General features: G+C 38.3%; 1 protein-coding gene across 1 annotated transcript; it reads left to right on the top strand.

Annotated features, from left to right (window-relative positions):
* Positions 1-1,400: 1,400 nt before the first annotated feature.
* LOC125229057 (membrane-associated progesterone receptor component 1-like) lies at positions 1,401-8,386 on the top strand. The gene is made up of 3 exons (XM_048133834.1): positions 1,401-1,872; positions 3,966-4,115; positions 6,461-8,386. Exons 1-3 carry the CDS (start codon positions 1,545-1,547, stop codon positions 6,580-6,582), a joined length of 600 nt encoding a protein of 199 aa, XP_047989791.1. The 5' UTR covers positions 1,401-1,544; the 3' UTR covers positions 6,583-8,386.
* The last annotated feature ends 6,073 nt before the right edge of the window (positions 8,387-14,459 follow it).

The raw sequence follows: 14,459 nt of genomic DNA, 5'->3' as shown, positions 1-14,459 counted from the left end.
TGCAGTTTCTGTAATAAGCGGGGCTCCGTCGATATCGCTTTCTGTCTCTGGCGCCTTAGTAATGCTACGGGAAAATTTTGCAACTTTGCACCACTCTAACTCTTAAATTAGTAGGTTTTAAAAAAAACTTTAATTTATAAAAGATGCTTATTTTAATGCATTATTTCTAATAAGAACAAAACACTATGCTAGAAAGAGTGCAGAGGAAGTTCTGTAGGCACATTTACAAACGACTGTACGGATATTACCCATATATGTATCCATCTCTATTCGTAACAGGAATGGTTGGTCTTCACACTCTAGAAACCAGACGGAAACTGCTGCATATTATGCATTACCGCCAACTGTTCCACCATAGAGTAGATGACGCATCCGTGCTTGAGAGAATGGGGCTGCAAGTGCCAAGAGCGAACGTGGTGGTTGGCATGCCGGGCGCGGTGCCGGCGCGGCGGCGGCGGCGCCTGTTCGCGGCGGCCGGCGCACCGCTCGAGCCCGAGCTGCTCTTAACCGCATCATGTTGGAGACAGACGATATTGACATATTTGCTGATAGTGTTGGTGTGTTTTACAGAAAACTCTTAAGGTTCATAGACTCTACACTCCTTAGGTGATTAATGTAATAACCATAATAGTTTAACTTTTAAGTGTGTTTGCTTTTATTTATGTCAATTTAACATGTACATAATTATATTACCACATAAGTGCTTTGGTGAAATACTGTTAACTAAATAAAAAAACGTGAAAAAAGTCCCAGAATCGGGCCCCTTTTGCTATACTCTGACCGCCCCTGTCTATACTACTGTAATGTTTGACGTTATCACGTTAAACTACCGTCCGTAAATCGACTTTACAGACAACCAATTTTTTTTAATTGCGCAAATCTTTGGTTTTATGGCTTCATAATAATGACTTACCAATTCGTTACAAGGTATTAATATCCTTGCCTCGATATAATACAAAAATAATATAAGAAGTTTATAAACTTAGTTATCATACAGGTAAAAATACTACTACTATAGTAATCTCTTTAACACTGGTCACACGTGCGAAAGGGACACCAGCCCCAACTTTGACCCTCTCATGTGGACACACTTTTACTAGTCTAATAAGAACGCCTTTCTGCACCGGTGATAAAGTTCAATTTAGTATGGCATAAAAAGTGTGAGCTCAGTCCCTATTGAAAGTCCATGGAATGAGCAGATCAGAGAGAATCAGAGTAGAGAGAGAACACAAGAAATTCTTGAGAAATTCAGATGGAATCCAGCGTACAAACACCGCAATGTATAGTAAATCGTATGGGATTATAGATTATAGGTGAGGTTTGTAGACGCCCCATTGTTTATAGGTAGAGCTAGTGTCAGTTTTGTTTTTGTACCTTGCAACTTTTATCGCTGAAGTAATCAAGTAACGCACGCTGACGTCAGTGTCTTGATGATTTTCTGAATTTACTGCTTACCGTTTGGCGGCCGAATTTATAAAATTTACAAAAATACAATAAAAACCCGGTGTACCAAAAGTTAATTTCAAGCATTTTACGCTACAAAAATGTCATCAGGACCAGAGCCCAAGACCGTGGAAACGGAAAATCAAGAAGCGGGATCCAGTATATTTACCGATATAATTTATAGCCCCGTTAATTTGCTATTGACTGTAAACTGTGTATTTATTGTTGTAATGATATACAAATTGTTAAGGAGTAGGTTTTCTAAACAGTCGGCTGAGGCTGCGACGCCAGAATTGCCTAAAATTCGTAAGGATATGACGGTGGCGGAGTTGCGGCAGTTTGATGGGACCCAGCCGGACGGGCGCGTGCTGGTGGCTGTAAACGGGTGGATATTCGACGTAACGCGGGGACGCCGCTTCTATGGGCCCGGTGAGTGCATTGTTTTATTAATAGCTCCGCATCATCGCGATTGACCCGGTAGATTTGCATTCAACGTACTCGCGTCTCGCGTGTGTCATAATTATCATTAACGCCTTTATCAGAAGACCTTGTTTTGGCGACCTTCTATGTGGTTTGTTTAATAACAAAGGCGTTAATTATGACCTAGTATTAAATACTCCCATACTTTGTATAAAGTATTGAAACAAAATAATGCATACCAAGTTTGTAAATATAATGCAGAAGGTTGTTATGTTACCTTGCCTATATTCTTAGTCACTAGTTATTTTCTGTATCTGTTTATTTTTAAAGTGAGCAAATAATCCAGCTTTAGTACTGCATTGGCTTAAATTGTCTATTCTTAAATATAAAACATAACAAGCTTAATAATTTATCAAAAATGTTAAATATATGTACTATAATGATGTTTGAACTCTTGACTCTTGCACAATCAGAATGCCTCATTAACTATGGCAAGATAGAGTTTCAAAGGGCTGCCAAGATAAACTTGGTAACTTATATAATATAAGGATTGGATATGGCATAACAATAGTTGTTATACAGATGTATATCTCATAACCAGAGGGCGGAATTGCTCATGGCAAAAATCAAACGTCAATAGAGGTGGAACGTTAAATTTTATCGACATTTTCAGCTATCGATAAAAACAGTCACCTTTTAAATTTCTGCCTTTATTTGACCTCTGATTAGCTATTCGACCATTTGATTTTGACCTCTTTGACTAGATTAAAAGTAAATTGTATAACATTTGATTGCCATTTTTGTCACTAGTCCTCTTGCAAAAACGTTTGAAAAAAAATGGTTAATCTAAAACGAAAAACAGTCAACAAATGGATAAAGAAGTATCCTCGTCTTACTTACGACGAAAACAACTCAATCAGTTCTTCTCAATCAATCACTCATTAATTTCAGTTCAATCGATAGTCAATAAAATTTAACGTTCCAACTCAATTGACGTTTGATTTTTGCCATGAGCAATTCCGCCCTCTGCTCATAACAGCACACATTTTTTAAGTAGGTGGGTCCCTCATGGTATGGTACACCACATAATTATGCTAATAAATATTTTTACCTAGGTAACAAGCAAACCACAAAACAAAACATCATCAGGTTCTATGTCCCTGGTCAATATAAGTCTGACGAAGTAATGAAACTATCCATGAACTATTCAAAACTCTTATATTTTTTTTAAGACTGTTATTCATAAACATTCACTAAGTTATCAAACTGATAGTTTGTTTGTCCCTTAGGCCGTTTTCACATTATCCGATCCGATATCAGATGTCGGACCGACATCCTACATCCGATAAACGCTTCCGATAGTGTTGGATGTCGGTCCGATAAAATGCATTGTTCCAAATCAATGAAGTATGATTTTGTATCAAAAAATATTTAAAAAATGTTTTATATTTAATAATTATAAGCACTATATCCTAAATATTATATTGTAAAATTAAAATAACGAGCATAAAAATACTCAGAGTGTCAGGCAAAATAAATAATTTTACATTCAACTATATCTACTAAAAGATGAAAAAACTAGTATCGGCAATTCAGAATGCATTTCAACCTTCTTTTTTCCATGGAAATTGTCAACTATTTTTAATTTCGATCATTAGCAGCTGTTTAATAGACGCCATTTTTGTCACGCATACTACTACAAACGTATACACACATTATATACGCACACAAACAAATATTATCGGCCGACAACTGGCGGGGGGTCCGGCATGCCAAAAAATGTCGGAAGCGTCCTGCCGATATCGGCAATTCGATGGTGCCTCGGACAAAAACTGTTGTAGGAAAGTGCCATCGGCATTAAATCCGCATTTTTTGAGTTTTATATCGTTTTTTAGTAATAGTGATCTATTAAATACATAAATGATGACCTGGAAGCGCATAAATCTTACATTTTACATCCTTCCTACATCCGATATCGGATCGGATAATGTGAAAACGGCCTTACTATCACACCAATACGTCGGAAAGGGACAAACAAACTTTATTGGCTTGATAACTTTAGTGAATGTTTATGAATAAGGGGGTAAATCTATATTTTGCAGGCGGTCCTTATGCTACATTTGGTGGGAAAGATGCATCCAGAGGTCTGGCTACATTCTCCGTGACATCATCAGACAAAGAGTATGACGACCTTAGTGATCTCAATTCTATGGAGATGGAGTCAGTTAAAGAGTGGGAGGCTCAGTTCAGAGGTATGATATTTTATAGAAGACATAAAGAGATTAGGGTGAGTTGAAACAGACAAGTTGAAACAATGTCAAATTTGGCACAATTTGTTGTGTTATTGAGCTGAAAAAATTAGTTATTATTTCCTCATTATGTTTGCCTTAAACCATGAAACCATTGTTTCAAGTTACCTTATTTTCAGCTCACCCTAGAAATTAAGTAATTAGAACAAGGTTCTAATAAACTCATAATCATTTTAAAAACTATGTAAGACATCCACGCGGACCACGCGGGAGTTTTAGTTGGGCATTTGTGGAAGGATAATCTGACAACCGGTGTGGCCTAGCGCGTAGTGACCCTGCCTGCTATGCCGCGGTCCCAGGTTTGAATCCTGGTAAGGGCATTTATTTGTGTTACGAGCAAAGATATTTGTTTCTGATCCATGGACGTATTCCATGTATATATGTATTTGTATATGTTGTATAATTATCATATATATCGTTGTCTGGGTACCCACAACACAAGCCTTCTTGAGGTTACCGTGGGGCTCAGTCAATCTGTGTAAGAATGTCCTATAATATTTATTTATCATAATATGTCCCCTGGTTGGTTAAAAGTATGATGTCCGATTTTTGGGTAAAAAAAGCACTGCAGTTTATTGATTTATTGATTGAATACAACTCTTGCGGGCTTACAGGTGATCCCAAAACGCTCACAAGATCGTGCTTATTTAAATACCTATTCTAAAAATCTGCGACAGTTGCGAGCTTGAATTAGACAAAAGGCTGTCAGAAATCCAAAACATTCGCATGAATGTGTAACTGAATAGTCTAGAAATTAACATTCAATGCAATGCAAAAACATGTTAATTTACTTCACATGGAGAGCACATGCAATGAGGTGATGGCATTAATTGTTAGGAAGTAGCAATAAAATGAATTACAACTAGAGTTGTGCCGTTCTCGAGAACGTTCTCATTTTACTATGGAGAATATTCTCTTGAGAGAACATTTCCCATACAAATGGGAGAACATTCTCGGGAATGGCACAACTCTAATTACAACTAAGCTTGTACCTACTGCACACACTGCAGAGTACATAAATGCTTATGTCCATATGAAGCAATTTAACTTTTTTCATTACACTCGCACACTAAATGTACAGTCAGCTGTAGAGAAAAGTAAACCCCCTTGCATACAAATTTGTATGCAGGGAGGTCTACTTTTCTCTGCAGCCAAAAACGACGGGGTGGTATAAGTTTGACGTGTCGGTCCGTCTGTTTGTCTGTCTGTCTGTGGCATCATAGCTCCCGAAGATGAACCGATTTAGGTTTAGTTCTTTTTTTGTTTTAGTCGGGAGTGTTCTTAGCCATGTTTCATGAAAATCGGTCCACTATGTCGCGGTCGGGGGTTTTTTCAAAATTTTAATTTTGTGATCAGGTTAGTTTATTTATCCTAGCACGAATATCATGATACAAACTGCAAACATGATAAATGCGCTATCAGGCGCAATTCATTATTATTATCAATGTCAGGTGATGTCTAATCTAAACGGAATCTGCAACATGTGTTACATTATCAAATATATTAATAACAGGCATTTTTTTAATGTTTACAAATCGTTAATTACCTGTTAGGTACGAGACATACACGCCCTGATGAAAAATAGTTCGTCTAGTTAAGCAATATATTGTTAATTCTAATAATAATTTATTATTATACAATTTATACATATTCCAAACAGTTCTTGCGTAGTACATTTTTTGATGAAATTATTATACCTTCGTGAGAAAAAAAGGGTTGACTAGACGAAGACATATGTGTACGTGAAACAAAAAACGAATTTATTTGAATTTTAGGTTTTTGGTTCCGGGATCCGAAAACCGCTCTTAGTAACTTTTGGTAATTATTGTTTGCTAAGTTTTTTATCAATCGGCACATGTTTGCACTACACGTGTAAAATTTGATAAACGATGCTCCATGCAAAAAAAGGATTTAGCTCTGCTATTTACCTGTATAACTTGATTTCAATGAATGACTAACCACACCTTACTTGGTGGATATTCCACGAATCCGCACGAAGCGCTTTGCTTCTTCTTTTCTTATGCGCACTGCCAAGGAGTGGAATTCCTTGCCGGCGGCTATATTTCCGAGCTCATATAACCCGGCAACCTTCAAATCAAGAGTGAACAGGCATCTTCTGGGCGAGCTCACTCCATCGTAGGCCACGTCTTTGCCTTTGGCTAGTCTGTGGTCAAGAGTAAGCCCATTTATAAAAAAAAAAAAAAAAAAAACATAGCACCAGTGTAATATCTAACACTGTCTAACCTTCACCTACAAATTAAATTTGTGAATGTTTTATCTATTTCCAGAGAAATACGACCTAGTCGGGCGTCTCCTAAAGCCGGGAGAAGAGCCTACGAACTATTCGGACGAGGAAGGAGATGACACCGATCCACCAACCGCCAACTCCGTCGACAAAAAGGATAACTAACTGGCAACTTATTTTTTTTATACATCTATTCGGATTAAGGTGCCGGTAGATTTAGGCCTTCACTTGTAACGCGAAGGGTTCTCTGTTTTTATAACTCCGATCTTTAATAACAGTTTTATCGGCCAATCTGCTCAAACCAACTGACATTGTAGCAATGGACTGACGAACTGAACTGTCAATTTATGTGGAGATTGGGTTATAAAGACAAGAGTTTAAATACCTACTTCACTGAAACGATGACGCTGATTCTCGCTTTCTAAAAGTCGGCACACAATCGCGGGGGTTGTGCGACTGCTGTAATTATTGGCTACTCTTAACAGTAAAATTTGTTACCACTTATCTGTAAGCTCTTTCTGATTGTTGAGTAAAGATATAATTACTGAGTAGTGGTCAATAACTATAGCAGTAATCCTAGATTCGCTTTATTTCTATCATACGCGGAAAGACTTATTAACAAACAGTTGCTGAAGAGTTTTGTAGAACACAATTAATCTGTGTGTCTATAAATGTTGAGTAAAATCATTTTTGGTTACAAGTGAGTGTTTATATTGATAAATGCGCCTTAACTACATTGGCTTTGGATACCACTTGGATGTAAAGGAAGAACATGAGCGTATATTCCTTGACGATGTTTTAAATTCCCAAAATTCTAACTTGACGACGAAAAATGCATTTCTAATTGTCATGTAATCGTGATCGGAACTCGTATTAACCGCATTAAAGTAACGTATGAAGCACACTTTCAATATTCACGACGTCGACACTTAACAAGGCACTTGCAAATAACCTATTTCATCCGCCTAACACGCAAGGTAAAATTATTTATAATTACCCAAATGCCTAATAATTAGACCTAGAGATTTTTCTAGCACAAACGCTACAGTTTAAGTCCTTGACATAAAAAAAATCGACAATCCTGTTATTTTTTTATCATTTTCTATTAACATCAGTGGAAGTTGGAAAATATTTCAGTCAAATAAAGTGATTTTTTTTCAAGGAGGGAAATGAAAAGTGACTTAACATCAAAAAACAGGTTACTTCCAGAATAGTTTTAAAGTATGAAGTAATTGTGTATATGTACGAGCAGCGATGCAGTAGAGTTCGTCTAGACCTTCGCAAAAAAAATCAATAAATTAAACAAATGTTATGTATTAATTTACAGTAATCGGAACTTAATGAATTTGTGTTGATCGTATAATACAATGCCAAAAGATGTAATTGTTACAAATCAACATTAAATTAAATAGTATAGTGTGTAAGTTTGTGAATAATATTGGTTCTCATCTCGAAGGTAAATTATCACTATTATCAGTACCTTAAGTACCTACATACTAGATGTGTTGCTTTCCTTGCTATTGTTTTTTTTTCCATTCTGCATCTATCATATTCCTACCCATAAAATAAAGAAATAGTATTTCTTACTTTCAGTACAAATGGTGCTTCTTGCTTTAGTGTATACAAATGAACTGACTGACTGACGAATACATATGCGTCGGGCTGCGTAGGTAAATTATTAATAAATCTATAGTTTCGCTATTATTTTTTATTTGAACGGGCTTATGTTCTTATTGTTACGATATATATTATGGCCGCTGTACACATATGGCCAACGGTTCCACCAACCCTTTGTGAAACCCCTTGGCCAAGATAAGAGCCGCTGTTTACACATTAGCGAACCAATCACTTGGCCATTGCCAATGCTTGGCAGAGCCAATGCTCTTCATGAAAGATGGACGTGGAATGGAAAAGTCTAGGAAATTCTAGGTCATAGACGTTGACAGAAAAATTTGATTAAAAAATAATAACCCCGTAGTAAAATTAAATTATTAGAAATATTAAAATTTTTTGAATATTATATGATAAGAACATTTATCTTTTTTAGGAAATACATTAAACATTTGCAAGGTTATTTTATTTCCTAAAATCTACACTATTATTGGCATAGATAAACTTATTATTTTCGTAAATATTTCACTACTGTCCTCTCTGACGGCTGACGACCAACTGAATGAAGCGCCAACGTGTAAACGCAGTTTGGCGCCAAGATCCTTTGATGTGTGGACAAAAAACCGACACCAATCGGTTGGCCGGCAAGCGCAAGCGCCAACTGCCAACTTACGGCCAAGTAGCCCTCTACACGCTTGGCCAAGGGGGTTGGTGGAACCGTTGGCCATATGTGTACAGCGGCCATTAGATATACATAAATTGAATATCGAACGGAAGTCACTGGCATTCCCTTTTGTCCCTATCGTGCTAGGAAAATCTAGTTTTAAAAAGGCAAAAACATTGTATCAAATGGGTAGCATTTATTAAAAAAAAAACTAATTTAAATTGTAATGTTCACGGTCAATTAGCTTTAACTTTGCTTGATAACTTTCAAAATTCTAAATTATTTTTAAATTAAGGTTATTTTTTTTATGTCTATAAAGTTAAATTGGTATGTTATAAATATTACTTGATCTCACACATTCGGATCAGTGTTATTATTGATTGGTGTTACTATTGGCATACCTATATAAGAGACTACTGTCATAATTTCATACTCAAGTCAGTTTGGATCAGTCAAACATCATATTAGGCTAGTTTCCTACTAGTCAAATCAGCTTCTTTTTAAGAACTGTCAAAACGATTTGCTAATACGGAATTACTATGAAATACTGAGGAGTGATGATACGGTCATTTCATTTACTTTATATATTTCTCTTTGACTTATTAAATAGCAATTATGTTTAAACATAACTACTGTCCATATTTTTCTTCTAATTATGTGGTGCTTTCTTTCGTGCACTGCATAAAATATTTTATTTCAAGTATAGGAAACTAGCCTATTTTATAGAACTTTGACATCTAAATTAACATTTGCACGGGTGGCTGTCAAAATCGAGCTAAATTAGCGTGTACGACTTTACATACAGCCTGGCAAAATGAGTAGAAAATAATGGGGGCGCCACCGTCTATGTAAACCGTTGCATGCGGCAACTATTGTGCCATCTTTTTATGAAAACAGTAATGTGTTGCTATGATAAAAAAAAATCCATCTCTACTCTGTTTTTTTGCCAAGCTGTGCGCCAGTCGGTCACATAGGGCTAATTTTACTAAATAAGCTTTTCTTAAATTTGAACTATGATTTTATAAATCTGAATTGATAAAAATTAAAATCCCACTTATCTACTTAAAGCGTTGTATTGTAAAGCACTCAACTCCAGAGTGATTTGTTGCTAATATTTAATATTCTATATTATATGGATATATTTTATCGTCTTGAAACTGTTACTTTTACTGAATATTTCAAGTTATATTGTCCAACTATTGAAAGACTGAGTGTTTGCGTAGAATGTTGGTTGAATTGAAGGTAACATTTATTTATAGCGAGTGACGGGAGTAGTATTTTTGTATTAAATTCTTAACTCGTTCATGTGCAATTTCTATACATTGAAATCTTTGATGCTTTCCATACAATTTCTTATGGCCAGTACTTCATAGTATAAAACTCGACATACTATGTGGGTGTTGATAAACAAGATTATGCACAGTCATGTTGTATGGCCTTCTGAGCTTTTTATGTTTGTTTATTTTCACTATGTAGCAGTACTTAAAGATGTTTTTTTTGGTGTTGATTGCAAAGAGGAATGAATTTTAACAAAATGAACTACCTGCCTAAATGTTGTGCATAATAACTATTACATATTATTTAACTAATTGAAATAAGGATATGAAGAATGTGTAAAGTTTTTTTTTAAGTTTTACTCGAAAGAAAAAAGTAAAATTTCCTTGAAAGTTTCAACATCCATACATCTTTAGTGATAATATCTGTTGCAAGTTGTATTTTAATGTATTTTCTTTTGTTGAAATCATGTTTTGTTTATTGTTAAACGTGTTATTTTTAAGAAACTTGGTGTATGTATGTTTTGGGATAACAATAATTGTTATATAAACCCCTTTTGAACTAGTGTTGTAAGTTATGTTACTGCATTTTTTAATTTTAGTTACTTGTGCTACTTACGTTCGGGCATGCTTAAATAATTAATCCAGTCTTTACACTTCGTAAAACACTACATCACTGTAATATTTTAAGTTGAGGTAAGAAATTAGTGTAGTGAAAATGACGAGTTTTTGGAACATACCTATTTATCTATTATGAACAAAATTGAAAGTCGCATTGAAACTCTTTTACATTGTATACACACTATAAACATCATAAGAGGGCCATCTTTTTTTTTTTTTTTTTTTTTTTTTTTATACTACGTCGGTGGCAAACAAGTATACGGCCCGCCTGATGTAAAGCGGTCACCGTAACCTATGGACGCCTGCAACTCAAACAGTGTCACATGCGCGTTGCCACCCCATTAGAAACTAGTACATTCCCTTTTGCTGTGTTAAGTACACAGCAAAAAGGAGTGTACAAGTTCCAAGGAGGGTTCGGGTTGCCGACGACTCAAAGGACAATAAACGGAACAAGTTAGTTCCGTAAGTCCTCCCGTCATCAGCACACCGCACCCTCGTTGAGCTCTGGCAACCTTACTCACCGACAGGAACACAACACTATGAGTAGGGTCTAGTGCTATTTGGCTGCGGTCTTCTGTAAGGCGGAGGTACTACCCCAGTTGGGCTCTGCTCTAGATTCGAACGAGACGATATCCGCTGTGCTGTGCCCTACCACACAAAGCGGAATATCATTCGCTATGCCCTACCTCCTACTAAATCCATCTGCCTAAGTCAACTTCAGAAGGCGCCCTTTAAATAAACAGTGAGTGTTCCAAGACTAGTTTAGTCGCATCTCAGGGCGACTAACGTTGTGAGGCTATCGACACTTATCCGAACTAAATCCTATATTAAGGGCCCGGCCATATTTAGTGCGCGAAACCCGAGCCGCACAATCTTGTGCCTTACTTCTCTATATTTATAGCTTTTTCTTTTTTTATGAAATACCTAACTCAAACTACCATTCTAATACTTATTGGTTCGTGTTCTGGTCTTTCGTATCATCATCATTCGTGCACTATGTGATGACTCTATAGCCCTGTGAGCCCTGTCTGCTTAAGGAAAAAGAGTCAAATAGACAGAAAAAAAAACACGTAGAAAAAGTGTTGGTGGCGCTACATAAAACTAAATATTTATTGTAACATGTCACATGAATTTAATTAAAGTGTTTTATATAATTTTACTTGTATTATTTTTGAATTCCTTATCGACGCTTATTTGCCTTTACGAGCATCATGGATATTAATAATTGTTACTTGGTTATACTAAGCATCTTGAGTTTGTATGAGTCATTTGTCTAGTCGGGACATTTTTTTATTAAGATTCTAATTATATATTAGAAAAATAAAGTTGTTGGAGAGCCGCCGGAGTCAGCGAAGTTAAATGTGTGCGGGCGTTATATAGGGACACCACTGCGGGCTAAGCATGGAAATATAGAGACATAGATTTACATATATTAAGCTAGATTGAGTTGTTGGTCAAAAAGTGTGTCCACATGAGAGGGTGAAGTTGGGGCTGGTGTCCCTCTCGCACTTATTGCCACTGTCAAAATTATTTGAATGACGTGACGCCATCACTGTCATTATTTGGGGATACCAGTCAATATTCAAAGTTAGAAGACCAGTCAATATTCAAAGTTACTACTAAATCTACTAATACCGAGTTAAAGGTTTTTTTTAATTGCGCAAATCTTTGGTTTTATGGCTTCATAATAATGACTTACCAATTTGTTACAAGGTATTTATACCCTTGCCTCGATATAATACAAAAATAATTTAAGAAGTCTGTAAACTTAGTTATCATACAGGTGAAAATACTACTACTATAGTAATCTCTTTAATACTGGTCACACGTGCGAGAGGGACACCAGCCCCAACTTTGACCCTCTCATGTGGACACACTTGTGCGTCTGACAAGAACGCCTTTCTGCACCAGTGATAAAGTTCAATTTAGTATGGCAAAAAAAGTGTGAGCTCAGTCCCTATTGAAAGTCCATGGATAGAGATAAATTGTCAGTTAGGGTCATGGACTTTCAATAGGGACTGAGCTCACACTTTTTTTGCCATACTAAATTGAACTTTATCACCGGTGCAGAAAGGTGTTCTTGTCAGACTAGCAAAAGTGTGTCCACATGAGAGGGTCAAAGTTGGGGCTGGTGTCCCTCTCGCACGTGTGACCAGTGTTAAAGAGATTACTATTAATAGTATTATTTTTACCTGTATGATAACCAAGTTTATAAACTTCTTAAATTATTTTTGTATTATATCGAGGCAAGGATATTGATACCTTGTAACGAATTGGTAAGTCATTATTATGAAGCCATAAAACCAAAGACTAGTTTTTTAAAGGTGCGCGGGGCCCGAGGGCCCCGCGGTGTTCTTTTGTGCTTTGCTTTATTGTTTTTTGCTTTGCTTTATGTTTTTTTGCTTTGCTTGTTTGATTTATTGCTTTGCTTGTTTGCTTTTTTGCTTTAGCCTTTGCGTGCTTGGGAGCACTCTCTGCCCGCAGCTCGGCCTGCGGCCTCGCGTGCTTGGGAGCCTGTCAGACACGCTCCGGGCCTTCGGCCCTCCGCGTAGTTACTGTGGGCGTTGTAGGGAAGTTGGAGCTTAAACACGACCCAATAGTAAAAATGTCTTGAGAAGCTCACGACGGGCCTGCGGCCTGCGGCCTCCGGCCCGTCGTTTCGCTTCTCTAAGACACTTTTACTATTGGGTCGTGTTTAAGCTCCAACTTCCCGGTCCGCCAGAGAGCCGATCAGGGACGCTCCGGGCCTTCGGCCCTACGCGGAGCTCGGCCTTCGGCCTTCGCTGGGTTTCGTTTCGAAGCTCCGCGTCGGGCCCTCGGCCCGCCGCGTCGCTTTTTAGACACCTTGATTATCGTTCTGCTTGGGAGCACAGTCTGTACGCAGCTCGGCCTGCGGCCTTCGCGTGCTTGGGAGCACTCTGCCCGCAGCTCGGCCTGCGGCCTTCGCGTGCTTGGGAGCCTGTCAGACACGCTCCGGGCCTTCGGCCCTCCGCGTAGTTTCTGTGGGGGTTGTAGGGAAGTTGGAGCTTAAACACGACCCAATAGTAAAAGTGTCTTGAGAAGCTCACGACGGGCCTGCGGCCTGCGGCCTCCGGCCCGTCGTTTCGCTTCTCTAAGACACTTTTACTATTGGGTCGTGTTTAAACTCCAACTTCCTGGTCCGCCGGCGAGCCGATCAGGGACGCTCCGGGCCTTCGGCCCTACGCGGAGCTCGGCCTTCGGCCTTCGCTGGGTTTCGAAGCTCCGCGTCGGGCCTTTGGCCCGCCGCTTCGCTTATTTAGATACTTTTTGTTATTGTTTTCTTGGGAGCACAGTCTGCACGCAGCTCGGCCTGCGGCCTTCGCGTGCTTGGGAGCACTCTGCCCGCAGCTCGGCCTGCGGCCTTCGCATACTTGGGAGCCTGTCAGACACGCTCCGGGCCTTCGGCCCTCCGCGTAGTTACTGTGGGGATTGTAGGATTGGTAGGGAAGTTGGACCTCCGGCCTGCGGCCTCCGGCCCGCCGCGTCGCTTTTTAGACACTTTTACTTATATTTTCTTGCTTGGGAGCACTGTCTGTACGCAGCTCGGAACTTGGACCGGAGCAATGACCGTCGGGCTGTAGAACGCTCCCTCAGGCTGGTAGGGAAATTTGACTTTGTCCCCTCTCGCCGCCGTTTTTGACTTTTCCAAAAATTTTTTTTTCTCATTTCTATTTTTGGCCCCCGCTCTTACCACGTGCCAAATTTGAACGCGCTCGGACCGAAAATAAAAAAAAAAATTTCAAAGTCGGCCATTTTGAAATTTTGTAAATGCCATTCGATGGACCTCAGATAACTGTACAACATTAGTTTAAGCACTATTAACCTTTTTTCTACCGTTACGGAGCTATGGG

The sequence above is a fragment of the Leguminivora glycinivorella genome, chromosome 8 (assembly GCF_023078275.1).
Source record: "Leguminivora glycinivorella isolate SPB_JAAS2020 chromosome 8, LegGlyc_1.1, whole genome shotgun sequence".
NCBI lineage: Eukaryota > Metazoa > Arthropoda > Insecta > Lepidoptera > Tortricidae > Leguminivora > Leguminivora glycinivorella.
The sequence above is the reverse complement of the archived record's forward strand: the minus strand, read 5'-3'. Positions and strand labels throughout refer to the sequence as shown.

What these genes read in the sequence shown, in the direction of transcription:
- LOC125229057 (XM_048133834.1), top strand. Translation starts at nt 1,545, where the DNA reads ATGTCATCAGGACCAGAGCCCAAGACCGTGGAAACGGAAAATCAAGAA. An exon ending in ACGCCGCTTCTATGGGCCCG is followed by an intron (nt 1,873 to 3,965) that starts GTGAGTGCATTG and finishes TATATTTTGCAG; the next exon opens with GCGGTCCTTATGCTACATTT. An exon ending in GTGGGAGGCTCAGTTCAGAG is followed by an intron (nt 4,116 to 6,460) that starts GTATGATATTTT and finishes ATCTATTTCCAG; the next exon opens with AGAAATACGACCTAGTCGGG.